This window comes from Leptosomus discolor, unplaced genomic scaffold, assembly GCF_034619465.1.
Source record: "Leptosomus discolor isolate bLepDis1 unplaced genomic scaffold, bLepDis1.hap2 HAP2_SCAFFOLD_40, whole genome shotgun sequence".
Classification (NCBI taxonomy): domain Eukaryota; kingdom Metazoa; phylum Chordata; class Aves; order Leptosomiformes; family Leptosomidae; genus Leptosomus; species Leptosomus discolor.
The window spans coordinates 1,736,188-1,763,698 of NW_028237745.1; the positions used below are offsets into that span (position 1 = coordinate 1,736,188).

Genomic DNA, 27,511 nt, shown 5'->3' on the forward strand with positions numbered 1-27,511 from the left:
AGGGGAATCGCTGCTCCGGCGCCTGCAGCATCTCCTGCCCCTCCTTCTGCACCGACCTGGGTGTCTGCAGGATGTTTCTCTCCCATATTCTCACTCCTCTCACTCGCTGCAATTCCTGCTGCCCGACAACTTTTTCACTCTCTTAAATACGTTATCACAGAGGCGAAAAACGCTGTCGCTGATGGGCTCGGCCTTGGCCAGCGGCGGGTCCGTCTTAAAGCCAGCTGGCATTGGTTATATCTGACATAGGGGAGACTTCTAGCAACTTCATACAGAAGCCACCTCTGTAACACCCCCCACTACCAAAACCTTGCCACGCAGACCCATTACATTCCACCTCTAGCAATATAAGCTGGGGAAAACAGGAAGAAGGGGGGCACATTCATTTCGCATTTGTTGTCCGGAGTAACCACTACGCATACCGGAGTCCTGCTTCCCAGAAAGTGGCTGGACATCGCCTGCTGATGGGAAGGAGAGAATAAGATCTGTTGTTTTGCTTTTGCTTCCACGCACAGCTTTTCCTTCATTAAACTGTCTTTATCTGACCCACGTGTCTGTTGTTATTTTTTCTCTCCCCTGTCCAGCTCAGGGGGTTGGAGTGATAGAGTGGCTCTGGTGGGCACCTGGTATCTGGCCAGGACCAAACCACCACAGTCAGACCCATCTGTTACATCAGCTAAATCACCGCTGTTCACGCTGGTTTGTCTGCTCACGCGGCGGCGCTGTGTCAACTCGTACATGCACTGTGTGCTCCCTGCGCTGATAGTTGGGACCTCTGGGAGGGGGATCAGGACTAGCATCTTGCTGCACTGTCTAATGTCAACTTATGATCTGATTGCATCACTGGTCACGAGGTTAAGCTGGTATTTGTATGTGGCATTGCTGTCATGCCCATCCCCCAGGCACCTTCTCACGGCATTTGTTACTCATCGCACCCAGTCCACAGGAGGGACAAAGGAGGACACTTTCTCCCACTCTTCCACCTCTCCTTCCACATTCAGGCTCATTAGAGCAGCTTTTGAGAATTCCAAATATCTCTGGGATGCCCAAGCCACCATGTTCTTCTTGCTGTATCTCCTGAATGTGTCCCAGGGTATTGTTCACGGTTAAACAAACTTTTGCTAAGAACACCACCCAGAGATCTGCCCTGAGGCTGGATAATTATGAGTGGCAGGGTGTGTGGGAGAGTACGGGCAAGTGCCTGGGACAGTGGTTACCCTCAGTGTTTTGGAATTTCACACCTGAACAAATACAGAATCCTGAAAAACTAGTAAAATACTTGGAAAAGGTATGCTGTCACCCTGGCAATTCCAGAGAGACACAAATCACTGCAATATTCTGGGGCCTGGCCCATGCCTACCGAGCCCTTCTCGGCACTGCTCAGTGCCCTCAAGGGGAAGAGAAGGTCTCTGGACCTTCTAAGTAATTTTCACACTATACCCTAATGCCATTGAGTTACAGAGGGGCAGAACCCATTTGTCTTTCTGGAGTGACAGGGGCATCCCAACAGCTAACTGTACTGGAAGCTGACGTGAGTCTAAGTGGGAATGAGTGGCATAAACACCCCATTGTGACTGGCCCAGAGGCTCCGTGCATCTTTGGCACAGACTACCTCAGGAGGGGGTATTTCAAGGACCCAAGAGAGTACCCATGGGCCTTTGGTATAGCTGCCTTGGAGACGGAGGAAGTTGAATAGTTGTCCACCTTGCCGGGTCTCTTGGAGGACCCTTCTGTGGTGTGGTTGCTGAAGGTTGAAGAATAACGGGTGCCAATCGCTACCACTTCGGTACATCGGCGGCAATATCGCACCGACCGAGACTCTCCGATTCCCACCCATGAGCTGATTCGTCAACTGGAGAGTCAAGGGGTGATCGGCACAACTCGCTCACCCTTTAACAGCCCCACGTGGCCAGTGCGAAAATCTAATGGAGAGTGGAGACTAACAGTAGACTATCGTGGCCTGAATGAAGTCACGCCACCCCTGAGTGCTGCCGTGCCAGCCACGCTAGAACTTCAATCCCAACTGTAGTCAAAGGCAGCCAAGGGGTACGCCACAACTGGTATCACTCGTGCGTTTTTCTCAATCCCTTTGGCAGAAGAGTGCAGGGCACCGTCTGCTTTCACTCGGAGGGGTGTCCAGTACCCCTGGAATCGACTGCCCCAGGGGTGGAAACACAGTCCCACCATTTCCCATGGACAGATTCAGACTACACTGGAACAGGTGAAGCTCCAGAACACCTGCAATACATCAATGACATCATCGTGGTGGCCAAACCATCTGGTTCCTGACATCTGGATACCAGCATCTGCACAAAGCACCTCTGACCAGTGCAACTGGCGCAGCAGCTGCCCCTGGGACTCAGCTGGAACCACAACTGGTAGCAGACGCTGTGCTGGGCCATCTCTGTGGCTCACCAGCCCACACAAGGCATGAAATTGAGCATCGCTGCAGCGAGGCTCTGACTGATCCCTTCCTGCTGTGCAGGCTACAGCACGTCCACGCATGGATCTGAACCTCAGCTTCCAAAGTCAGATGGTTACCAGAGGGAAATACACTGACTGGGTGCTGCTTTCTCCAAGGCTCTTGGGATTTTCTTTGGAACTTCGGTGGGTTTTGGGGAATAGCTCCCTATTCTAGCTTTCTACTTCCCTCTGACAACATTAACAGAAAGTATGAAGGTAAATGTCGCACGAATAAAATACTGAAAATGCATTCTTACTCTGTAAAGTCAGCAAAGCTGGACTACTCACCCCTGGGATGCCAGCTAGGAATCAGCCTGGGATCCAGCCGAGGAGTTCGAAAAGCCCTCCCGGTGGCCGCATCTGCAACCAAACACCCATGAGAAGTTACCGTCACGTGTTCTGACCCACGTGGCCATAACTGAACAGCAGAACATAGAAAGGGGCCATGTCATGACACGGCACAGGCGCGTGGGGCTGCGTTCTCACCCCCGCAGAGGCTCCTGGCTGACTTTGGGCTTTGAGCTGGCAGCTCCCGAAGGTTTAAGGACAAGGCCATGACGCACCCGCGCGACCTCTCTGCAGCTCAGCCCTGGAACCCAGCCGGGAAGCTGGACAGACCTCACCTGCAACCGTGTCCGTGAATGACCACAACACAGAGCAGCTCCTGTGAAACTTTTCAATGTGCTGCTTCAGGTCTGAATGCCAGTGAACGCAGCTCAGACACAGCACTGCTCCAGAGCGCTCCTCTCGCCTTCTGCTCAGGTGCCTCTTGCAGATAGTTACCGGCTGCCTGCAGTAGCGTAGAGCTGTCAGCTCCCTGGAACTCCCAAGGCTCATAATTGGGCTCCAGCTGAGAAGTTCGATAAGCCAGGCCAAGGCCATCACCTGCAATCAAGCAGAGCTCAGAGAAGTTTACACACACACACACAGAGGAAGCCCACCCCTGGGAACTGGAGGAAAAAGCGACAACAGACTGTGACAGGCGGCAGCAGCGCTACCCCTGTGTGTTCCTGCAGGCTGGGGACCTGCGGTTCATCCGAGGGGAGCAGGACTGCAGGACTAGAGCAGAAATGCTCCTGTTTTCCCGAGCAGACCTCTCCTGAGCGTGCCCCTCTGGGGTGGCCCCGAGGCTGACAGCCGGGATCCAGCCAGGGAGTGGCAGAGCCACGGCCCTGGGCACGGCTGCAGCGAGCCCAGGGAGAAATGTTGCCGTGGGCTGTTGTCTGGCTCCCACGGTGCCATGCGCTCACCTGCCCTGGCACACAGTGGGGGCAGGCTGCCCTGGGGCAGGGCAGTGTGGCATGAGGCCGAGTGTCCCCACAGGGACTTTAGTGCTGGGTTTCTTACCCTGCACGGCCGCTCCCACCAGAAAATCCCCCCAAAGCAGCCACGGCCCCTCTACAGCTCCCCGCAGGGTGTCTGCCCCTCTGCCGGCACCGCGGTGCCTGCCTGGCTTGCCCGGCCCGGCCCAGCTGCTCTCCCAGACCCAGTCTTAGCCTTGGCCCCACGCCGCCCCACTGAGGCGCATTGGATGCCACACCGCACTCCTCGGGGCTGGGTGCTGGCCCTCTGCCTGCCTACCTGCTCCCTGTGCTCGTCTTGGAGCAGCCTGCGGGCTTGCAGGACCACCAGGAGGAGGAGGCGGGTAAGGACCCGGGCCCCACACACTTGCACCATGCTGCTACCGGCTGCTGCTGCTGCCACCGCTGCCGGAGTGTTGCCCACAGCTGGCGTGGCACAGCACAGCAGAGCGAGGCTCTGTCACCTCAGAGACCTGTCAGGCCACATGCCCCCCCAGGCCCCCCCAGCGTACACCCGGTGCCATTGAGTTACCGAGTCTGCACACTCTTGTGTTTCCTCGTTCTCCGTGCGTGGGGAAGAAGCCGAAGCGGAGAAGGGTGGATGGACCTGTTTTGGCAGGTGTCGTGTCTCTAGTACCTCACCTGTCGTGCCTCTAGGATAGAACTCTTGCATGAATATATTTCAAAACACCTTTCTCTGTCTTTGAGATGAGAGGGAGAGTTATATACCCTGTTTGCTTTCTGGGTTAAGAAATGAAGGAAAACAAGGCCTGTCTTCTCAAGTGTGGCTTCAGGAACCCACTGGTGAAAGAGCCTGAAAGGCTGGAGCAGATGGTGAGCCTCCGAGGACAGCGACCTGTCTAACTGCAGTGCACTTCAAAGTTAATGGCTGAAATCTTTTGTGCCTTTCCTTGGGAGCCAAATGCAGTATGTCTGACCTCACAGGCACGCTGGTTCTCCAGATGCCCGCGGGCTATACCCAGGCGGGTCCGGAAGAGCAGTCCAGGGTCACTTCTGCTGTCCCCTCCACGTGGGCACCAGATACGTCAGTGTGCTCAGAGGTGCAGGTCCCGCCCTGCCCAGCGACCGGTAGTTGTTATCACCTGATACAAAACAGTACGTAAGCGCGTGGACTGAGCACCGGTTTGGTATCAGGAAGGGCTGTTGAGGCCTCTTCCATTCGGTACCAAAGCCCGTTATCGGCCTGCAAGTACAGACCAGGCTGTATGAGGGGGCTCCATCTGACGCCTTCGAGTTCAGCTGATGACAAAACCATGACACAGCGCAGCTCTTTCATCTGCAGCTGCTTTGCGTTTTACCTGCAGAAGGTCCTTGGCAGACCCTCGCCTGCCCAGGTCCACCTCCAGGCAGCAGCTCCAAAAGGCCCGAAACTCAGCGGACAGTTGCTCGCGGTTCTGCAGCTCTGGTGTCCCGTTGGTCGCTATCAGATACGTCACCTAGAGAGAACAGAAACACGAGACTCCACCTGTTTCTTTCTGACCCAGAACTGCTCACAGAGAGCCCATTTTTTTAAGGTCCAATCTCCGGTGCCAGTTTCTTCCCTGGCAGAGGGTTAGAGATGATTTTTCTACAAAAAAAAAACCCTGATGCAGCCACAGCTACTCCAACATCGTGATCTTGCCTTGACAGCTGATTGCAGTGGCTGACCTAGTTAGTAGGAACTCCATCTGCAAAAGCACATTTTGCTTCTCCATGCATCAACACCAGCTTTACTGGCTATTTTAAAGAGTGAATTTGGTCCAGCTGTATTATTCCAAAGGATGATTACATAAAATGCATCCCTGCAGTGCTCACTGCTCCCTAAAGTACAGCTTCCTTAAAACAAACCTAGTCCAGACTTTCGCTCTGTTCTAGATACAAATGGTAACCAGGTGAAAAAAAATGTAGATCCATCAGCTTATTCCTTGGATAAACAGAAACATTCGGAATCTCATTTTCTACACAGACGTGTAAGCTGCGTACACAGATTCACTATGAAGAAAAAGCATAACTGGGCAGACAGGAGCCACTTCAACTCTGTCTTTCAGCAGTCTCCAAATTCCAGATCGGCAAGTCTTCCTGACAGACCTCAGGCCAAGGAATTAGAACAGAATTTTGCAAAACATCGGGTGAGCATTATCCAGGGCAGTTCACTTGGAACCAAGGTCTCACATGCTGAGAAGCTGGACAGATGAGTTCATTCTGCTTTTGCAAGATGTTCTTCAGAAGCACAGGACAAACATTTTCAACTGTGTGCAGCTAAACTTGCAGAATATGTCTCAAATATACAGCAATAACAATAGAAATAGGTCTAGGAGTCTTCCATGAAAACGTTTGCCATGACAAGAAGAGCTCCGCACTACTGGCATTTAAAGAGATGGTGGCCAAAGGCACTTTGCTCTTATCCTCTTAAACACAGAGGAAAATTTTCAGGCCTAAAAAGGCAAATGAACCATCCTAGAGTAAAAACAATAAAAGGAAGTTTCTCTACTTTTCCCTGGTGCTGCCCCAGGGACGTCCCTTCTCCTGCGGTAAAGGAACACAGCACCCATGTCAGCCTTGGGAATTTTATTCCGGCTCCATTCACCTGGCTGTGAAACAGGAGTGCCAGGACAAAGGGAGCTCTTTCAGTTGCTCCTTTCTTCACAGAACACCAATCAGCAGAGTCATCTGTAGCTGGGTACTGCACCTTTTAAGTAGTTCTACAACCACAGAAAAAGGTCTAGGGGAAGCCAAAGCACCTTCTTGCCGTGTCTCTTTTGCTTTCCTGTGATCTAGCTGGTAGAGAAAAACAAGTACAGTACAACGGAAATAAGTGTTTGCAGTAGCTGGAAAGGGGCAACAAGCTCATGGATTTCTTTAATGTACCCAGAAACAAGAAGGGATTTGGCATACAGCTGAAGTCTGTGAAAATGAGATCCTAAAGTTATCCAGGGCACCCAGATACATGACAGAACAACATACGGATGATTTAGAAGCCTGAAACTGTAGAAGATCCGCAGCATTTGGAAAGTTGCTACAGTTTTGAGGAACACTGATGCACTGCAGTTATTAAAATGCAAAAGCAAACAGAAATGCCTAGGATTTGGTTTGTTGGGTTTTCTGAAAACTGAAACTGGGGAGGTCCGACCGGCATTTCAAAGGACTTTTATCACACCAATATTTGTCCCTCAGGCCCCAGGCCTATGCCTGCTGGAAGGAAATCACAGTGAGAAAAAACAAACACTGTCACAGAAATATCCAGGACGTGTCGGGGATAGCCTGACTGAGGAAGATGAAATTGGCCTCGACAGCGTCCCAGCATACCCGTGAGAAGATGAAAGAAGTGGATGAAGAATGTTGTAAACAGGTTTGAGGAGGTGATAAGAGACTGAGCAAGGAGAGACTGAACAAATGAATACCACAGAGCAGAAATTTGTCAAGAGAATAGTAGATGAAGTAGGAAGTACAGTAGGAGCTCCAGCCAACCAGTACGTGAATAGAGGTGAATGGACAGAGCTATTGAGCGAATCATTTTAGCAGCATTAGTGCGTGAACTGGTGGACAGATAAGAAAGGTTACAAAAGGGTAAGCTTTTTCTGCTGCGCCATCTCGGCCACCTTGGCCTTTTGTAACTTAATAAAGGCTGCCTTCTTACATATATTTTTGTCGGTGTCGGTCCCTACTGCGAAAAGGACACTTTTGGCTGGGAAGTGATTCATTCCTGGGAGTTCTGCATCAGCTGGGAAGAACCTGAGCACCAGGTTTTGGCAAGGCTGAACAAACCCTTCGGAGGGGGCAGTGATATTTATCCTCAGCGAGAGGAAAACACAGGGCCGGTAACATTCCAGGATTCATTTGTCACTTGAGCCCAACTATTCTCTTTCAGCTATCCCATCAGATATCGAGGGGGCTGTTAAAACCTTTAGAACACACGGCAGATTATACTAAAACCACCCACAGACAACCTGCCAGGAAGGCTCTTCAATTCTGCTACACAGCTCTCACAGAAGCCTCTCACAAAACAGCCTGCCTAAACCAGCGGAATCACCGGAGCAGAAGCAACTGGCCCCTGTGGCACTGAGCTCATTGCCCACAGAGGCGGTGCCAGAGCTTTTAGCTGTGCAGCATTTAAGGTAACTAGAACCAGAAGCGATGAATTGTTATACAATCAACTTCAATCACAGTTACTCTGTCATTATTTAAGTAAGAGCGTATTTAATAGATCAACGCTGATTTACTTGCTTATAAAATATACACACAGATCAACACAAGGTATTTTTAGCCTAAAAACTCGGTATTTGACAACATCCCAAGACGCATTTAAAGTGTCTTTTTCCCTGAACCTTCTCCAAATGCTAGAGCCTTCCACAAACTGCACGTTTTACACACACATGTAACACGTAAAAATGGACTCATCACACTTGCAACACTGCAGAACACAAACATTACTTTTTACATCTTCTCAACACTATTTCCTAGTAACAATACTGTCAGAACTTAAAAACATTAGGGCCACTGGAGTAATCTCAGAATTCAAACACCACAGAGCTTTCAGTTTTCTTCTGTTAAGTTCTTCATCACCGTCAGCCACCCAGGAGAACGATAGGGAAGAAAAGCACAGGAGGACAACAAAGTTTCTGTACTTGAAACAAATGCCCAAAAGCAGTTTTTGGGAATTGGGCAGTAATATAGGAAAGCGTAATCAAGAGGCATGGATGAAATAACTGCAAAGACAAAAGCCCTTCCTGTATTCGTTTGGGGATGAAGGGGAGCAGAAAAAACACCAAAGAACTAATACTAAATCTGATAAATTTGAACAATTGGGGGAAAAAAAAAAAAAAAGAAAGTCTACCTAGCCATGCATTGGTAATGGATCAGTGTAACGGAAAGTCTAAATAACTGTTTATTTGTCAAACAACCTTGCAACCCTCCCACCGTCTTTCTCTAGAAAAGCGTGGAACCTGACAGGAAAGCCAGCCCAACCATAACAAAGTTCAATTACTCATTGCTTTCCTCACTCGCAAGACTGCAATTAGGAGTAAGAGCCTTTCCATTCCAAACCAGTAGTTTTCTGTCTGTAGACAGAGAAAAATCCTCAGCTACAGAGAATAGTTTTGATTTTAGAGTCAGCTGTAAGAGAAATTTGAACTGCCTGGATTCTTAAGAAGCTGTTACAACGATTACGGATCATGGTCCGCATGCATTTCTTGATGTCATCTATTTCGATATGTTTTATGTAGTCATTATTAATGTCAGAAAGAGGCGGAAAGATAAAGATGACTGGTTTTGCTGAACATAATGAAATTACTCTTGCTGGTTAAAGAACCGTAGCATCGTATACGCAAAGAGAAGGGTTACAACGTGGAACACTTTCCTGGTAATAATACTGCAGAAAAATCTCGGGGGATTATGAGTGGCTGTGGGCTAAACACGCGAATGAGCCTGGTTTTTCCTCTTTGAAGAAAAACCCAAGCAGCTAATCCTGGCCGGTTGCGCTGCGCTTCTGTTAATGCAACATACATGAGGTAACTAATCCGTGGTGCTCCGTGCTGGTGAGGTCCCACCTGTAGTAATCTGCCCAGGTGATGGTACCAAAGTTTCAGACAGAAGGTTTAGAGCATAGCAAGGCGAGGACAGCGCTTATAACCATCGCTACTTACAGAATACCAAATCGAGCATTTTCATCACTGTATTCTATGGTGCTTTTTTCTAAGAGTTCAAAAGCTTCAAAATGGAGAGTCCAAGAATTTGAAAGAGTTACCACATCAGGAAAAAAAACCTCACACCGCTAAATTTATTTCTCTCGTGTAGGTTAAGTTGTCGATCTTAATGCAAGGAGTTTTGTAGGCAAGAATTTGCCTGATTTGAGTGCCCTTTCTTTAAATGGCAGGATTATCGCTCTCATCCTTCAAACTTCTTTCATATGCGTACATCATGACTTCAAATAAGTAGCCATTAGTCTATTTTAGATAAAACACACGCATTTCTATAAAGATCACTTTGTTTTTTCCTTACCTGGTAGATTTTAGGATCTCTCATTAGTTTTTCTACAGGATACTCGGTGTTAAAGCCATTTCCTCCAAAAATCTGCGCTGCACCTGCGGCCACTTGGTTTGCAACATGACCCGCGAATGCCTTTGCAAGGGAAGCGCAGCAGGTATTGCTGCGCCCAGCATCGACTTCCCACGCAGCTCTCTGGGAAGCCATCCCACCCAGTTCCACCTTCGCTGCCGTTTCAGCAAGCGTGAAAGACGCTGCCTGGTGCTACGAACGATGACATAAACTAAGTCAACATTGCCTGCTTAAAATTCTGTGGCGTCCAAGAAGTTCTTGATTTGCAGATTCAACACACTCAGGAAATTGTGCCTGAGGAGTGCTACAGAATTTGGATCGGGCTCTCAACTCTGTGTTGAATTAGACTTCCATGTTTTAATTCTAAAATCCACTTAGTCATAGGGCTTCAATATTGAATCACGAAGTTGTGCTTTAGTTTTCGTGAGATCTGTCTTTATTCTTATTTCTTAAAACCTGGTAAGCAGTGCGATTGTTTTCTATTAATATCAATAATAATAATATTAAAAGTCTGGTTTCATGTACCTCACAGAGGTTGTTCCCTTCCCTCAAAATCCCTGTTCATTAGTCGAAGAACTTAAGTATGTCCTGATGGTACATAAGTTTCAGGGTTTGGGTGGAGTTTTCTTTGTGGTTTTGCTATTATCATCAACAAGTTTTAGAAGAATCCCAGGATTTGCTGCACAGCTAGATTTGCTTGGGCAGTGCTGACCTGTATACTTGAAAACCCAAGCAACGGCAGAGATGGAATAAATCACACGTCCTAAATATCAAGGAACAACCTCGAAAATCCACTAGTGGTACATCTGGTAGGAAAAGACAGCTTTTGGATGTATTTATTTTTATGTATTTAACTTACTTCAACAATTGGTTTCCCAAAGGTTTTTCTCTCCAAAGCATATTTAGTAGCTTCATCAAGTGCTCGTTTTGCCAACCCAACAGCACCAGCTGCCGCCTGAATTCAACAGAGCACAGAATGAAAATCAGAAATTCCTATTATATCCTTAAAGTAACATTTCCGACACTTACGGGTGGTCTGGCCTTATCAAAAGCTCCCACTGCAATTCTAAAGCCAGCTCCCTCCACAATTAAGACACTTTCTTTCAGAACTCTTACATCTTCAAAGACAATACCTCTTGTATCGGAGCAGCGCTGACCCATATTCATTTCCCAAAACGGGAAGTTTACAGAGGCTTTTAAAATTCATTTTTTGGCACAAATAAGAGCTTTCTGCATCGGAGAGGCCGTCGTCACGCGTACGGGCTGGAGAGTGGTGTGGAATGCCCTCCTGGACGCTCCTCGTTCTGGCTGTAGGCTAAAAGCAACAGCATCGGTCTTGCCAATCGTCTGCAGCGCTGTGAAATACCCTTTTTTGAATATTATTCTTTCAGTGGATTAAAGCAGAGCTATTTCAGGCTTTGTTAAAATAACGCCTTCAAGAGACATAGCTCCTTTGATTTCTCTGCGACCAGCCTTCTTTGCTATGAAAATTTTAACCGACTTGCCGAAATGTAAAGCCCTTCTCTGAAAGCTGGATTTTGGATAGTGCTTTATTTGGCGTAACAGGTCTAAGTAAGGTGTGCCAAATATTTGTAGCACCGTTACTGCCTTGGGGTGTTTGTTTCTTGATTGCTTGGTTTGTTACTGACAGCTGTGAGAATCGATTTTGTACTTAAAGCAGCAGAAAGACTTCAGCAGGGGGCTACCCTTCTTAAGTTATTATTTGGCACACACATCAGATTAGAAAAATGCTGCTTGTAATCTTGCACAGGCTTTGTACTGATGTGACTCCAGGCGTTTATGTTATTTGAATATTTCATGAAGATTTTTGCATATTCTTCCTATTTTAAATCAAGTCTCAAGCACACGGGATGGGGTGGCTTTGGGACTTTTGAATATCAGCTCAAGCCTGTGTTCTGTGCACCGCTTTATATAGGGTTCTGCTCCGTAGGTCGTGTTTCTATGGTGTGGGAGTTTTAGTTCCTGAGCAGCCCACTTTCTGTTCGTGTGTTGCTGATCTCTTACTTGTGTGGTTTCTGCAGACCTCACCTCTCAGTAGTCCTCATATCATCACAACAGGCCTGTGATACAGAGAAGTATGTCAATCCCATTTTACTGAGAAATAGTTTGTTTTTTTTGGTGAGCAGCATGAATTTTACTCTGAGCACGCTAACTGGGATCACACGCACACAACTGTGCTGGGTTGACCCTGGCTGGATAACAGGAGCCCACCAAAGCCGCTCGTGTCACTCCCCTCCCCAGCTGGGCAGGGGAGGGAAAATATAACAAAAGGCTCGTGGGTTGAGATGAGGACAGGGAAAGATAATTCACCAGTTACTGTCACGGGCAAAACCGACTCGACTTGGTGAAAATTAGTTTAATTATTACCAATCAAATCAGAGTAGAATAATGAGAAATACAACCAGATCTTAAAACCACCTTCCCCCCCCACCCCTCCCTTCTTGCCAGGCTCAACTTTATTCCCGATTTCTCTCCCTCCTCCTCCCGAGCGGCACAGGGGGAGGGGGAATGGGGGTTGGGGTCAGTTCACCACACATTGGCTCTGCCCCTCCTTCCTCCTCAGGGGCAGGGCTCCTCACACGCTTCCCCTGCTCCAGCCTGGGGTCACTCCACGGCAGACAGTCCTCCACGAACTTCTCCAACATGAGTCCTTCCCATGGGCTGCAGTTCTGCACGACCTGCTCCAGCGTGGGTCTCCTCTATGGGGTGCAGTCCTTCAGGAACAGGCTGCTCCAGCATGGGGGGTCACAAGTCCTGCCAGCAAACCCGCTCCAGCGTGGGCTCCTCTCTCCACAGGTCCTGCCAGGAGCCTGTTCCACTGCGAGCTCCCCACAGGGTCACAGCCCCCTTTGGGCATCCACCTGCTCCGCTGTGGGGTCCTCCACAGGCTGCAGGGGGCTATCTGCTCCACCGTGGACCTCCACGGGCTGCAGGGGGACAGCCTGCCTCACCATGGTCCTCACCACGGGCTCCGGGGGAATCTCTGCTCCAGCACCTGCAGCACCTCCTCCCCCTCTTCCCCACTGCCCTGGGCGCCTGCAGGGCTGTTCCTCTCCCCTGTTCTCACTCCTCTCTCCAGCTGCAATTGCTGCTGACCAGTAACTTTGTCCTCATCTTAAACACGCTCTCCCCGAGGCGCTGCCACCATCGCTGACGGGCTCGGCCTTGGCCAGCGGCAGGTCCGTCTTGGAGCTGCTGGCACTGGCTGTACCAGACACAGGGGAAGCTTCCAGCAGCTTCTCACAGAAGCCACCCCTGTAGCCCCTTCACTACCAAAACCTTGCCCCACAGACCCATCACAGCTCTGCTCAGCTGTAACTAAAGATCCCTGTATTATCCACACGCTTTCCAGCACAAAGCCAAAACACAGCCCCACCAGCCTCTAGTGGAGACAATTAACTCTGTCCCAGCCAACACCAGCACAGCTCCCCAGGGCAGGAGAGGATTTTGTCACCAGGACAAATGACAACGGCCCAGCTTGGTGCCTTTTCCTGCCCTGAGGCGTCTCCAGAGGGACAGGCTGGGCAAAGCTTCTCTCCTCCCCTCTGTGGTCCCACGGGGCAGCTGGGGCTTTGTCGCAAGGACACCCTGGGCCTGGGGGTGCTCTTCCGCAGGCAGCAGCGGAGGCCAGGAGTGACGCTGTCTGCTCAGCGCACTCGGGGTGCTCCCTCTGGGAAGGACCCCACGGGACTGGGCTTGTTGCTCCAACTTTATTAAAAACCAGATTGATTCAAACACGGCCAGAGGTATAATTTCACCTCTCCAAGGCTCAGCTGAAGCAGCAGAAGAGCAACGGCAGGCTCCATCCTGATGCTTTCTGCTTCTTTAGAGGTGTCAGGACAAAGACAGTCTCACTTGCCAGGGACCTGACTGAGAGGCTGGCGTCTCTCCCCAAGGGCTGCAGGGCTGCAAGAGAAGGAAGCAGAGCCGCCATGAACCCCCGCTGCCTGCAGAGACGCCCAGGAGTCCCCTCCAGACCGTGCCAGCCCCACCCTTCTCCTCCCCTGGCCAGGAGGAGCAGCTGAGACCAACAGACCAGCTGGCAGCTGCTGCTCAGGCATGGCCCGTGTGCCCCTGGCAACTTCCTCTGCCCCTGGAGCGCTGTCCTGGAGCAGGACCAGGCACAGCAGCACCCTGCCCAGGCTCTGCCTCCTGCCCCACCAGCCCCGGCACACCCAGCGCTGCCCCTACTCACCATTGCAGACGTCCAACAGCGTCTCCCTGCTCAGCCTCCTCCGGTGCCGTGCAGCAAGCCCTAGGCACAGAGCTCACGTCAGACCTCCCGCTCCCCAGCACGCTCCCAGCAGCACGGCCCCTGGCCCTGCCGCACACCCTCCTCCCAGGGAAGGACAGTACCCGAGGCAGCGGCCCTGAGCCAGGCTCCCAGCAAGCCCACCCGTGTGGTGGGCCCTCCTCGGGGCAGCTGGGGCTCTGGCAGCCACAGGGCTGCCCCTTGCTGCCAGCGCGGTGGCAGCGATTGGGGCCGGGCTGCCACAGGAGGGTCCCGGGGCTGTGGCTCACCGATGAACCTGACGGCCGCCTCTCGCAAGGTGGCCTGAGCAGCTTCCAGGTACGTCAGGCTCTGCTGCACGTATTCTTCCACCTTGCTCTTGTTGTGCGCTAACTGGAGAGAGCACAAGGGCACGGGGCTCAGCAGACTCCTCCCCGACTCGGCCGGACCAGTCCCTCCTCCCAGCACCCCCTTCCCCCCTGGCAATTCCCGTCCCCAGACAGAGCCCTGTGGGACTGAGGTTCAAGAGACAGACGCAGGCAGAGGGGGCTGGGGTGCCAAGACTCCTCTGTCCCACTGCCAGCTGGGTCTCCTTCAGCACCCTGGGGACAGGGAGGGGTGAGGGGCCTGGAGAAGAGCCCGTGGGGGCTCCATGCTTGAAGGCAGGGGAGAACACGGCTCTGGGCTGCGGGCTGGAGCAGGGCAGGTGAGGCACAGCTGCACAGCCCACCCCATGGGTGTGTGGGGCAGCCCTCGGCCAGCCCAGCCCTGGGGTTTGGGGTCATCCTCACCAAGGACTCTTCGATCAGCTGTGTCCGATATGGCTCAGACATGTAGCTGGGCAGCCTCCACCCCAGGAACTCCACACAGGTGAGGAGGGTGCATCCAGAGGCCTGCAGAGAAGCAGAGGATGGGAGATGGCACCACAGCCCAGGGAAGGAGACCTGGCATCCTCCTCCTCTTGGCCAGGCTCCCAGCCACTCCCAGTCCCTTAGGGGAAGGGGCATGGGGGCCCCAGTCTGAACTGGCTTCAGCGCCCAGGGCAGGGACACGGGGCAGCCACCAGCTCAGGGACCTCATACTGCGGCCAGCAGAACAGAGACCCTCAAGAGCTGCTGAGCTGCTGCCAGGGGTGGGGGCAGAGCGAAGGGCAAAGGAGGGGTGGGCCCAGGGCTGTAGGCAGCAAGGCCTGGAGTGCCAGAGGCACCGGGGCAGGACGGAGCCAGCAGCACGGCCCATGGGCGTCCCCCAGCAGGACGCTTGGCTCCCCAGCCGGGGCTGCCCCAGCTCCTTCAGCCCAGGCTCCGCATGGGCAGAGCTCTGATCCCGCGATGCAGGGCCAGTCTCCCCCAGGCTCCATCTCCCTTCCCACCACTCCCCCTGCCCCAGGCTGGGCAACAAGCTGGCTCTCCACCCCTTGGAAGTGCTGCAGCCCTCTGTGCAGACCAAGTTCACTGGCCCCACGGAGGGGCACCTGGGTGAGCAGGGCCTCGCTCCTGGGGCCGTCCTGCTCCCCGGGAGCTGGGACATGCCCTGGCCCCAACACCTGGTGCTCTCTTGGGCACAGCCCTGGGGGATGGGGATTGGGGCTCAACGCCCTGGCCTCCGACTCCTGCAGGGACAGCGCGGAAGCCTGTAGGGACTCGTGTGTCTGGTGGCCACGGGCTGCTGCTGAGCCCCACTGGAGCCGGCAGGGCAGCTCTGGGAAGTGCCGGTGCCGGGTTCTCCAGTCCTGCTCTTGCGGGGTCAGCAGGGACCCTTCCTCTGGGCTGGGCTGGAGGAGGGGCTTAACAGGGAGAGTGCGGCTGAGAGGGGACCCCACCTCCCCATCCACCTCTGCAGCAGGGGGGTAGGAGGAAGGAAGTGGGGGGACCAGTGCAGAGAAGGAGGGGAGCGGTGGGACCCTGAGGTGACGCACATTTCCAGACTCTGACGTCCAGCAGCCCTTGGCCCTCGTGCCCAGGCCACCCCGGTGGTGTCAGCATGCCCTGCCCACACCACCGGCCGCCGCTCACCTTGGCCACGCTCTCCACCTGGTCACTCATATGGAGGAGCAGCGGGAGCAGGACCAGGACCCTCTGCACCATCTTCTTCATCTTCTTCTTGCTTCTCCCCACCACAGCCTTGATCACATCTTCGAAGAGCCTGATGGCGAGCTCCCGCACCTGGCTGGACCCCTGGTAGGGAGGAGAACAGAGGGACTTCAAGAGCCGCTCCCTGCCCACGCTGAGCAGGCGTGTTGGCACGGCTGATGTACAGGGGGAGGCTCTGGGGTCGGATCCCGAGCGCAGGAGCTGTGGGCCAGATCTGCAGCTGCAGCTGAGCGGCCCCAGAGCCCTGAAAGGCCCAGCAGGAGGAGTAAGGAGGGGAGCCCTGCCCGAGCACTGCCCACAGGGCTGGGCTGAGGGGCAGCGGCCTCTGCAGGGCGCCCATCTGTAGGGCTGAGGCTCCCCCGGCAGCCTTACATCATCAAAGAGGGGCAGGAGCTTCTCTGCCAGCTGCACACCAACGAGGCTGGCCTCCTCCCTCCTCAGGTGACCCATCACACTCCACAAGAAGAGCAGGGCATTCATCTTGACATCAGCGTTGCCATCCTGCAGGGTCTCCATGATGTCCGGCAGCAGGACCAGCACTTCTTTTGCCTGTACGAAACACAGCGTTTCCTTACGGCGAGGCGCTGAAAGGCCACCTGGAAATGTGCTGGGCGCTGAGCACCGGCCTCCCGTCCGGCTCCCCAGCAGGTGGCACAGGAGTCACTGCAGCAGCCTCCTGGCAGGCAGTGGCCGCTGGCGGGGCTGTGGGGAGAGCACGAGGAAGGGAAGGGAGCGCAGGAGAGCAGCGTCCCCTGCTCAGCCGCTCCCTGTTCTGACCGCCCCCAAGGGGCAGATGGGTTGGGAACCCCCTGGGCCTGGAGGGCTCCCCAGGCACCCGCCAGCCCCCTCCAGAGCGGGGAGGGTGATCGGAGCCATCACTCCGCATTGTGACGCCCAGGCAAGGCCAAGCCACCGCACTACTCCCTGCCCCAGGCCCCAGCTGCCAACACGGCTCCACTTGACTACAGCCCGCTCACCAGCCCAGGTATCTCGGAAAGCTGCTGGGACACTGGAGGGCTGCCCTTGGATAGGCCCTGATCGGGGACAGCAGGAACCCTCGCCCCAGGGTCAGCGATTCTGGGTCCCTTTGCCCTGCCCATACCACAGACAAGACTCCCAGTGAGGGGTGGGCTCATTACCATGAGCGTGTCGAGGATGTCGAGCAAAGAAAGCTCCCAGGTGCTCTCAGAATCCCATTCACGCTGGAACTCCACGTTCTCCTCTGACAGCGTCTTGCCTACACAGAGGGGAAACCCAGAAGAGTCAGTCGGACACAGCCCCTTTGCCAACGAGCTTCCCAAAGGGCAAAAAGACCTTTGAACTCCGCACAGCTGAAGAGAGAGGCTGTGCTGGGGCTGGCTCCCAGCCCCAAGCAGCCCTGACATTCAAGCACCACCGTGCTCCCCGCCCATGGGATCCCTGCTGCCAGCCTGACCAGGAAAGGGAATCCTGGCGTCGAGCTGGTCACACTGGCTGGCCCCAAACCTGCCCAGCCCTGGAGGCCCCTCACTCACCAGTCTGCAGCACCTGGACCCTGGGTATCTCGTAGGGCTCTGGCAGAGAGCTGCTGGGGTAGCTGGGGGGTCTCTCCACCATCCTGTCAAACGGAGGAAAGTGTTTGTGCGGGGGCGCGCAGCTTAGGGAAACGCCTTGGCACCACGGGGCTGCCAGGGGTGGCAGGGACAGAGGTGGGCTGTGCTGGGGTCTCCTCGCCAGCTCCACACTCCTGACTGTCCCCTTGCTGTCCCGTCAGACACTGCAGGCCACAGTCACACTGGTTACTAAGACACTGGGCGGGGGTCAGGGCCCCACTGTGACACGCCACCCGGGCTGGGAGGGGCAGGGCACCCACTGCGGGGGTGGGGGCAGGAGCCAGCTCGCCGTTGGCCCATGGGTCCTCGCAGGGTGCCCCCAAGCCCCCGTCCGCCCTTATGTCCCCTCAGGACCTTCCTGTACCCACCTGCTTGTCCCAGAGCCTTGCGCTCACGCGCCCTGGCATGGCCCCAGCACCTCTCTGGGACACCCCCGCTTCCCCCTCCGTGTGGTGCTCTCTGCACATCTCTACACTTTGTGGCATCTCGCGGTTACGTCTCTTCCCCCACTCTGAAAGTCTCGCTCAGCACCAGGAATCAAAAGGTGTTCACGCCTGCTCCTCTACTCCAGTCCCTGCTCGGGGATACAGCTGTCGATGGGACTCTTACTGGGCCTATCGCTCACCAGGCCCTGTCAGAAGACGAAACCCAAAAGAAGTCCTCTCTTTCTTTTTACACTGCCTTAATGTCTTGAATCAATGCCCTCACCTACAGCCTAAGAGACAGAGAACTGGATGACTCATCCAGAAAAGCCTTCTCTAAGCACACGGGTCTCACTGGGACCCAAACCACACCCAACTGCTCTGGACAGCTTCGAAGCTGCTCCTTTCTTGTGCCTTCAGAGATTTCTCGAGGTTTCTAAGGTGGGCAGTGGAGAGGACAGACATTGTTGGATGGCAGCTACGGTCTCATGGCTGACAGAAGCTCTCCTTCGCTTCTGCCTTCATCACCCCTGGCCAACCGCTTTATAAAGTGAGAAGCTGTGGGAGATGGCAGGCCATGAAAGGAGAAAACTGGCCTGGGGTCAAACTGGTGGGACCATAACACCTGCTAGACAGAAGACCAGTAAGGAGAGGGTCAGGAGAAAAGGGGGGAAGAGGGACCTGAAGGTGCAGCTGAAAATGAGCCGAGGACGCCTGGGGGTCCCAGTCCAGCAGCCCTGTACCTGCTCGTGCAGCCTGCAGCAGGGCAAGAAACCTGTTGTCCTGACCGGACCGCCTGTGTTTGACTGGCTGCTGTAGTCAGGCGGGCCTGGAGCGCCCCCCACAGCCAGCCAACGGGCACCCCAGAGAGGGCAGAGGAGGGATCAAACCTCGCCAACCAAGGGCTTTGTTCTGCGGGACCTCCGATTCTTCGACGACCCACACATTCATTTTGAGGCCGAACAGGGCGGCCCCACTGACTGGTGCTTTTGCTTATCTTGTGGCCACTAAAAATGTCCAAGGGACTGCTAAATCTGTTCATTAGATGAAACAGGTCACGTGACTAGTGCCATGTTTCACACCCCCACTTCCAAAACCGCTTCAGACCACACTGACATTGCAAAGGCAAGGTCTGGGCCCGTCCTGTTGGTGCAGACTGGCTCAGGCTGCCCCTGTGCCCAGAGCAGATGGGAATGGGCTGCGTTATTAAACAGCTAACTGGACAAAAAGTCGGTGCCTGCTGTGTGGACGGGCCCATGAGCACCCCATGAAATCCACTGTGAGGCCTTAAAAGGCACAGGGAAACAGCAGAAGGGTGTCCCTCCCCGGAGGAAGCCAGCTCGAGCTGAGAGAAACCGGCTCTGGGGCAGAACCGGGGGTCCCAACTCTTCTTCGCATCAGGGGCTAAGGCTGGATTCCTTCTCTGAGAGGGAGATTAGAAAGCAAAGGGGGTCCAGTCTGAACCGCATCAGTCAGCAGCAGGAGCTCCGCAGATCAACAGCTTGGTGTCCGAGGGGAGAGCAGTGACAAGCCGTGTTCCTCAGGGATTGGTGCTGGGACCGGTGCTAGGGAACAGCTTTGTCGGCAACACGTACGGTGGCATCGAGTGCACCCCCAGCAGATTTGCCGACGACTCCAAGCTGTGTGGTGAGGTCAACATGCTGGAGGCAAGCGAGGCCATCCAGAGGGACCCTGACAGGCTGGAGGGGTGGGCCCAGGCCAACCTCATGGAGTTCAGCAAGGCCAAGTGCAAGGTCCTGCACCTGGGTCGGGGCAACTCGAAGCACAGACACAGGCTGGGCAAGGAGCGGATGGAGAGCAGCCCTGGGGAGAAGGACTTGGGCGGGCTGGTGGGTGGTAAGATGAACAAGAGCCAACCCAACAAGCCAACCGTTTCCTGGCCTGCATCCAGAGCACTGTGGCCAGCAGGTGGAGGGAGGGGATTCTGCCCCTCTGCTCTGCCCTTGTGAGACCCCAGCTGGAATACCGCCTCCAGCTCTGGAGCCCCCAACATAACACAGACATGCAGCCGCCGGAGCGACTCCAGAGGAGGGCTCTCAAGATGGTCAGAGGGTTGGAACACTTTTCCTATGAGGACAGGCTCAGAGAGTTGGGCTTCTTCAGCCTGGAAAAGAGAAGGCTCTGGGGAGACCTTACAGCAGCCTCCCAGAACCTGAAGGGGGCCTACAAGAAGGCTGGGGAGGGGCTATTTACAAGGGCCTGCAGTGACAGGACAAGGGGCGATAGTTGAAAGCTGGGAGAGGGCAGGATTAGACTAGATACAAGGAAGAAGTTCTTCACTCTGAGGGTGGTGAGACACTGGACCAGGGTGCCTGAGGAAGCTGTGGATGCTCCATCCCTGGCGGTGTTAAAGCCCAGGTTGGATGAAGCCTTGGGCAACCTGGTCTAGTGGGAGGTGTCCCTGCCATGGCAGGGGGGTTGGAACTGGATGATCTTTAAGGGCCTTTCCAACCCAAACCATTCTATGATGATTCTATGAATTACAGGCCCCGAGAGCAGCTTCTACCCACTGTCCCCCCACTACACAACAGCCCTGGCTTCTCCCATGCCCATCTCCACGCTCGGGAGGAGCCGTTCACCCACCCTGCCAGCCGGCCTTGCTGCCTGAAAAACCCGTGCCGTGCTGCTCCAGGCCACCACAACTGTCACACCGCGGCTGTCCCCACGCCGCTCTTCCTCATTCTCAGCGACACGGCCCATTTCCCTGCGTTCCCACCTGCCCACAGCCAGCTGTTGCCTTCTCTCATCAGCATTGTGGAAAATCACACATTTTTTTCCTCAACTCCTGTTCTGAGCTCACTGCAGGACAGGCCCAGAGTCCATGACTACGGCTGGTAAAGTCCATAGCAATACAGAATTGTTAAGATGAAAAATACCCAATGGCTCAGCTCGTTTCAATCGTTTAAGGCAAGGCTTTTAGCTAGAACACACTTGAGAACATTTAAAACCAGCACCAACCTGCACGCCCTCCTTGATTGGCCCCTCTGGCTTTATCAGTTCTGCGCATTTTGTTCTGTCCTTGGCAGCACATATCAACATCTTCTTGTCTAAAAGAAACAAGAAAAAGCAGTCATAAATCTGCAGAAAACCAGACAACCACACACACGGTGCCCACAAGGTAACATTGCTCTACTGTTTTCCTACGCCCAAAGCAAGCAAGGACCAACTGAACACAACCATCTGTTGTGAAAACACCCTGTTGTCGCCAGAGGCACGTGCTGCTTCAGCGTCGATCTTTCAGGCTGTGACCGATGAGAAAACGGAAGCGTGGTTTATTCTCAGAGGAAAACCTGAACTGGAAATTAGTTCAGGGCCTCATTTGCCTCTTTAGGCACCCACACGCTGAATAGCCCAGGAAACGGCACAGAAGTGAGCAGCAAAGCAAACCCAGGGCACCCCAAGAGACCCCCTGACTACACGAGTCCCTCTCTCCCTTTCACCCCGAGGTCCCAAAGCACCAGGGCAGGAGCAGGCAGGGCAGGCGTGTGCTCGGGTCACACCAGGGAGGAGAGGGCAGGAACAGCCCCGGGCACGCAGGATTAGTAAAGGGAATTCCCGCTCTCAGCTGGGGTCAGTCCGTGCCCAAGGCCAGCACTGATCCAGACACGAAACTGAGGGGGTCAGTGAACCCCAGGGGCCACACCCGCTGCACCTTCTTCCCTCGCCTCGTCCACGAGTTGTTTTCCAGGCTCCTCCACCTCACCCTGGCTCAGGCCCCTGCAGGCTGGCTCAGGGCTGGTGGGAGGGGTGGCGACCCTGGGGGCAGCAGCAGGAGCCGCTCTGACCCTGGGTGTGGGGCTGTCCCTGGGGCTGAGCACTCGGGCCCAGGGCTGGTGAACTGGCCCGTGGGCCCTGCAGTCTCCAGGGCCCTTCCTCAGGCCTTGCTATGCTGGGAATTCCCTGCTCCAGCAGCACCCCTGCTCCTGTCCCTGCCAGCTCCTACGTTCTACTGGAGTATCACTGAGGTCTCATAACACTTTTAATTTGATCTGACCAGCACCCTTGAAAGACATGATCTCAGTTTGCTACTTTACCTGGACAACCTTCTTTATTTCCACTTGAAATGGGACAGAACAGACCAGCTAAGCCATAATGGGCTCTCAACCACAGGGAAAATCCATACCACAAGCCTCTTCATCACGTTACCCCAAAATCTCCTTCCTCCTTCATCTAGAGAAATGACAACGAGAGGATTTATTCAGTGGGTGCGCACAACAGGCATGGGGGTGTAGGCGTTCTTAACAGTCATTTCTGATTTGTTTAGATCAGGCAAAAGCACCAAGAGTTGGAGACTAATCAACCAACAGTGGTCTTGAGAAGCTTGCAAGTTTATTTTTTTACAATAGTATTTTTACAGAGATCTTCTACGTTGTCTTGTGAGAAACGATCCGTGTGGTACGTGTTTTGGGAACCAGAATTACGCAAGGAGCGGCACGTGACCTCAGCGTGGGATGTCGCAGTGCACGTGCGATGTGAAGTATCCCGTGCTCCCCAGTGAGCCTCGCAAAGCAACTCCACCCTGTTCTTTCCCTCTAATCAAACTGCAGCTCTGCAAAACGCTTACAGCTGGGTGGTGAGGTACACTTTGATGGGAAAAAAACACTTTTTCAGTTTAAGGCTTCCGTTCATTACCCTTTATCTAGTTCAGCATTATTTACCATGTCTCCTGGTCTGTCAGCAAGTCCTCCAGCCTCCCCAGCCAGGCAAGGCACAGCACAGCAGCAGAGCTTCTCTCCATCAGTCCAGCGCCCCCTGCCAAGCACCTGCAGGGGCGCTAGCACCCACCACCAGCATCACACACCAGGACACCAGCAAACAAGAGAAGCAAAACGTTATTTTTCTTTCAAATGTGGCATTGCAAATGGTGTGGGTGATCCTGCAAACTACTACTGGTGCAGAGAAACCACACTGCAGAGTTTCTTCAGGGGAAAAGAGAAGAAAGCTCCTGGATGCAGTCTCTTTTTAGTCTCTTCCCTTCCACAAATAAAAACGCAAGGATGTGATTTTCAAACAGCCATCACCTTCTACGGGAGGGGCTAAAAATCCACAGCACCTTTTCCATGAGTAAAGACAAAAAGCTTCAGACCAATCACTTCTGATTTCTGGGCGGCGGGGGGGGGGGGGAAGAATCTGTTGGTTGATTATCCATTTGTCAGTGGAGTTTATGCCAGGTTATAGCATTTTCCACTGCGATGTGAAACACTATTCTACCTGGGACTAACATCCAGGCAAAAGGGATAATTTGCATGACAAAAAACATTTCAGAGCCTGATTTAACAGGGTACAGGTCCAAGTGATCAGCAAGATACACAGCACATATCCTTTCCTAAGGTAAGGCCTCAACCTGAGAGCAGTTAAAGACTGCGTGAGAGTGTTAGTGACAAAATGAAGCACCAAAACAACGGCTGAAATACTCTGAGCAGTTCACAAAGTATTCCATAAGAGAAACGACATTATTTTCCCCGGATTCTTCAACTTAAAAAAATAACCTCCATTGAGCTTTGATCAAATCAAAGGCAACAACTAATACCTTCCCTGGTCACCCACCGAGTCCTCCAGACATTGGCTCACACCGCCCAGCTTCGGGCGCCGGAGCTGCCGCCAGTTCCCGTGACGGCCTCTGCCAGCGACAGCCGCTGCCAAGCCAAGAACCAGACCTCCCCGACGCCCGCCTGGAAGCAAACTCCCACGGTGGCCGCTTCTCCTCACGCCGGGCCGGGCTGGGACAGGACCTTGGCTCCACGCTTTGGAAGAGCTCCAAGGGCGCAGCCCAAGGAAACCGGAGTCTCGTGGGTCTCAGAGTAATTCTAGAGCTAAAGCGGTGACAGTCATCAACTCCAGGTCAGGTCATACATGCCAGCGCTCATCACGGACCCACGGAGGCGACCTCCTTCCAGCCCGCCCAAGGCTTTCGAACCCAACACGCCTTCTTCCTAAAGCAGGACCCTGCCTTATTCTAACACCAGTGGGGTTTTCCTTCAGGCGGGACACAAACACGTGACACAAGCCACCAGCTGCTGTCGGGAAGCACCAGAGCCTTTTGGTTATCGTTTTCCACCGCGTTTGCACCAGAAGGATAACAAAAGTCACAACAGACGGTGAGAAACTTCACCTACAGGGGAGATGGCTGTGGTGAACCAGTAAGACACAGACCAAGGCCTTTTCCTCAGGGGAAAAGCGCACACCAAGAAAGTTAACTGCTCAGCAGACCGGTACCGTTCTCAAGTCAGACAGGAAAAAAAAGGTGGGTTTGAGGAACACCACAGAAGAACCGACCACCACAATGTTCTTTTGGACAGCCCCAAGCGTAAACACACCACGTGCATATAAAAACTCTATGTCCTATCGTTCACATCACCAAGCATCCTTATTTAAACAGATTTTAATGAGTAATTATCTGCACAATCCCAGTAAAACCTGTAGCTAAGAAATAATTTGACAAGACTGCCACAAAAGCTATCGAGAACGCAGACAAAACCGTCACCCAAGGAACATTAAAAGTACAACATTCCCAACCTGACCATGGTTTTTAAGGGCGTGAACCCTCCAGTTCTCCAGTCACGGTATCACCTTGTCAACGAGGTGCCAAAACCGTTTTTGCCACAGCACCCGCCTCCCGAGTCTCCAGTCACCAAAGCTCACTCAATGAAGGGGCTTGTGTCGACCCCTCCCCCGTGACAGTCCCCTGGATGTGCCGAGGGGCGGCAGAAGACGAGGACCGTGGCCTGGGCTGGCACTTGCTGCCCCACCTCGTGCCGACGGGATTCGATGAACGCCACAATTTCAGCCGCCTTCGTCCGGAGCAGCCGGCCCACGGGACCCCGTGCTGCCCACCGCCAGGGAACACCGCTCGTCCCCAAACACCCCGACAGACCGCGCCCCCAGCGGGGCGTTATTGCAGCCCTTCCGCAGGAGAGCCCAGCGCCAAAACACAGCAACGACAAGGCCTTCGTTAACACGGACTAAGGCTGCAGCCCGGGGAATGTTTTCCCTCCCAGGAACGACTCCGGAGGGACGAACCGCCCGTCGAGACGCCCTGCGTCACGCCCGCGTGCGGACACTCCCGCGAAGACCACGCACGTGGGAAGGGACCCATTCGCTTCAGACCCTCAGTTCTTACCTCAGCGTCCAAACCAACCCTCAGACCACCACGACTCAGAAATAACCCGTCTGACATTTAATAAAACTCACCGTCAAGTGCCAAAGCTGTCACAATCGGGAGCTGCACTGGGAAAGCAGCTCACACACGCACATCTACCTGCAGAGAAAGAGAGACATAGATATGTGTACATACATATATACATATATACACACACATCTCCTATACACCTCCTTCTGCTTCCCTGCGCTGCCTCAATGCAGCACCTCCAGCCCTGGGCGTTCAGCACAGCCACAACCACCACAACCCAGGGTGCCTCCAGCTCCCGGCGGGGCATGCGGACACAGGCAATTCTTGGCATTTCCCACCTCCTGGGACTGGAATCCAATCCTTGGGGCGACACCTGCCAGGCAGCCCACACCTCTCACACCCATGGCGTTGCTCAGCCCCAGCAAGCTCAGGGCAGGGCCGCGCCCAGACGCCGCCAGCCTCCTGCCGCGGGAGCCGCACGCAAACGCAGCCGCAGCCTCCTCGCACGCAGAGGAGCGACGAGGAGCTCGCATCCCGGGTCTCAGAGCAGCTCCAGAGCTGAACTGACCATCCTCAGCGTTCTGCTCAGGTAATACATGCCAAAACCCATCACAGACCGCGGGAAACGAGCCAAGCGGCTCCTGTGGGCACGTCACGGGCGATGGCGGGGCAAGAGCAGGGCTGGGGAGCGCCCCCAGCCCAAATCTCCCGGGGAAGGCGAGGGCTGGCGCTCCTCAGAGCAGCGCGGCCGCGCTGGAACAGGACAGGACTCGCGTGGCCACCTCTCCCCGTCCCACAGGAGCCGCACGGGCCGCGTGACTCCCCACGAGTCACACGCTCGGGGCACCAGGTTTCCCGTCAGGCTCTCGCGCAGCGTCCCCCGCTGCGGTGCCGAGGGAGAACCTGACGAGCACAGGGAGTTCTCTGTGTTCTCACACCGCACAGCGCGATGCCTTTCACAGCCCACCCCAGTAAAGACCGCAATTGGCTGCCAGGAGGTTGCCACCACAGAACGTTACTCGGGGGCTACTGTCACTGGCACATCCAGCTGCTGGCAGTGAAAAGTGCCCAAAGGCTGCCTTCTTCGCAAGCAGAACCATTTCTTTTTCAGGCAAGAAAAGACCCGAAGCTCAGAACCTTGCAGAAAGGAACAAGACACAACTCCGCCCTTCACAAAACCTCCTCTTTCATCACAGCAAACAAACACACCTTCACCTACAGACGCAAAGGCGCCACCCAAGGAACCCCAAGGTCATAGACTTACCCATGTCAACACAGCCACTACCTCTTAAAGATCTAAAAACTACCCCGTGAGCCTCCAGCGAGCAATCCAGCTTCTTCCTGCCAGCTCTCTACACCCTCAACGCCTTCGTTTGCATCAGCAACACAGAGACATCACAGAGGAAACTGGGGAAAAAAAGCCACGGGAAAGATCACAGAGGGGCACAAGTTTTAACATTCATATCTCTCTAAACCCGGGATTTTTCCCCCGGCTAACTCGGGCAATTCGGCAGCGGGACGTGCCCGCTCGGACACCGACCTGGCTCCGCCCGCCCGCCCTCCCCGCGGGGCACGTCCCCCCCTGGCTTCCCGGCTCGGCCGAACCCTCCCCAGGCACCGCGGAAACCCCCCGCGACGCGGCCGAGCCGAACCGCCAGCGGCTGCCGACCGCCCCGACCGGCGGAGGCCGAGGGCCCGCCGGGGCCTCCCCGCAGCCCCGCGGACCCGGGACCCACGCCGCCAGGCCCGGCCGGGCGGGCTCAGCCTCCCCGCCGGGTCCGCGGCAGCTCCGCAAAGGAGCGATCGCTGCCGGAGCCCCCCGGAGCCCCCCGAGCCCCCGGGCCGGGCCCTCTCCGCCCCACGCGGCAGCAGCAGCAGCACCCACCGCCGCCGCCGCCCGCGCCGGAAAGGGCGCCACGCCGCGGGGCGGGGCAAGACGTCGCTGGCGGAACGAGCCCGCTATAGGTGGCCCTGCCGTTCGCCTGATCCGAGCATCGTGGGCTGAGGCGGCGCCGCGGGCGGGACGGGCCGGCAGTGCTGAAGGTGCCCCGCGGCAGGCAGGCAGGCAGGCAGGCAGGCAGGCAGGGAGGGAGGGAGGGAGGGAGGGAGGAAGGACCCCGGGCGGAAGCGGGGCCTTTCACCAGCGGTCGCTCGCCGCGGCTGAGTGGAGCGGGTGGGGTTTGT

General features: G+C 54.7%; 2 protein-coding genes and 1 non-coding gene across 6 annotated transcripts; all 3 read right to left on the reverse strand.

Annotated features, from left to right (window-relative positions):
* Positions 1–9,625: 9,625 nt before the first annotated feature.
* Positions 9,626–11,875, reverse strand: LOC147413102 (medium-chain specific acyl-CoA dehydrogenase, mitochondrial-like). The gene is made up of 4 exons (XM_086480634.1): positions 10,848–11,875; positions 10,678–10,773; positions 9,762–10,010; positions 9,626–9,706 (listed from the first exon to the last, which is right to left on the reverse strand). Exons 1-4 carry the CDS (start codon positions 10,983–10,985, stop codon positions 9,626–9,628), a joined length of 564 nt encoding a protein of 187 aa, XP_086336760.1. The 5' UTR covers positions 10,986–11,875.
* Positions 11,876–13,530: 1,655 nt separating this feature from the next.
* LOC147413103 (maestro heat-like repeat-containing protein family member 7) lies at positions 13,531–27,240 on the reverse strand. Of its 4 annotated transcripts, XM_086480673.1 has the most exons (14): positions 27,213–27,240; positions 26,592–26,734; positions 25,390–25,456; positions 22,857–22,972; positions 22,233–22,368; positions 21,157–21,245; positions 17,678–17,760; positions 17,303–17,400; positions 16,536–16,712; positions 16,086–16,247; positions 14,862–14,963; positions 14,361–14,463; positions 14,035–14,094; positions 13,531–13,745 (listed from the first exon to the last, which is right to left on the reverse strand). In XM_086480673.1, the coding sequence occupies exons 7-14, from the start codon at positions 17,757–17,759 to the stop codon at positions 13,609–13,611; spliced, it is 921 nt and encodes a 306-aa protein (XP_086336799.1). In that variant the 5' UTR covers position 17,760; positions 21,157–21,245; positions 22,233–22,368; positions 22,857–22,972; positions 25,390–25,456; positions 26,592–26,734; positions 27,213–27,240; the 3' UTR covers positions 13,531–13,608. The 4 variants fall into 4 exon arrangements, with proteins under 4 accessions (XP_086336799.1, XP_086336798.1, XP_086336800.1 ...); XM_086480672.1 differs by lacking the exon at positions 27,213–27,240 and having other exon boundaries at positions 26,592–26,872; XM_086480674.1 differs by lacking the exons at positions 22,857–22,972; positions 27,213–27,240 and having other exon boundaries at positions 26,592–26,872.
* LOC147413104 (small nucleolar RNA SNORD45) lies at positions 23,989–24,073 on the reverse strand. The gene has a single exon (XR_015184114.1). It is a non-coding gene; the product is annotated as a small nucleolar RNA SNORD45 (small nucleolar RNA).
* Positions 27,241–27,511: the final 271 nt, after the last annotated feature.

Excerpts from the sequence above, each read along its gene's own strand:
- LOC147413102 (XM_086480634.1), bottom strand. The coding sequence starts at position 10,985 with ATGAATATGGGTCAGCGCTGCTCCGATACAAGAGGTATTGTCTTTGAA. Across the intron at positions 10,011-10,677 it reads TTGGGAAACCAATTGTTGAA|CACCAGGCAGCGTCTTTCAC; the intron begins GTAAGTTAAATA and ends CATCGTTCGTAG. Across the intron at positions 9,707-9,761 it reads GAGATCCTAAAATCTACCAG|ACTAATGGCTACTTATTTGA; the intron begins GTAAGGAAAAAA and ends TATCTAAAATAG.
- LOC147413103 (XM_086480673.1), bottom strand. The coding sequence starts at position 17,759 with ATGGTGGAGAGACCCCCCAGCTACCCCAGCAGCTCTCTGCCAGAGCCC. Across the intron at positions 14,095-14,360 it reads GGCGGCCGTCAGGTTCATCG|GGCTTGCTGCACGGCACCGG; the intron begins GTGAGCCACAGC and ends CTCTGTGCCTAG. Across the intron at positions 13,746-14,034 it reads GCTGTTGGACGTCTGCAATG|CCCTGCAGCCCTTGGGGAGA; the intron begins GTGAGTAGGGGC and ends CTTCTCTTGCAG.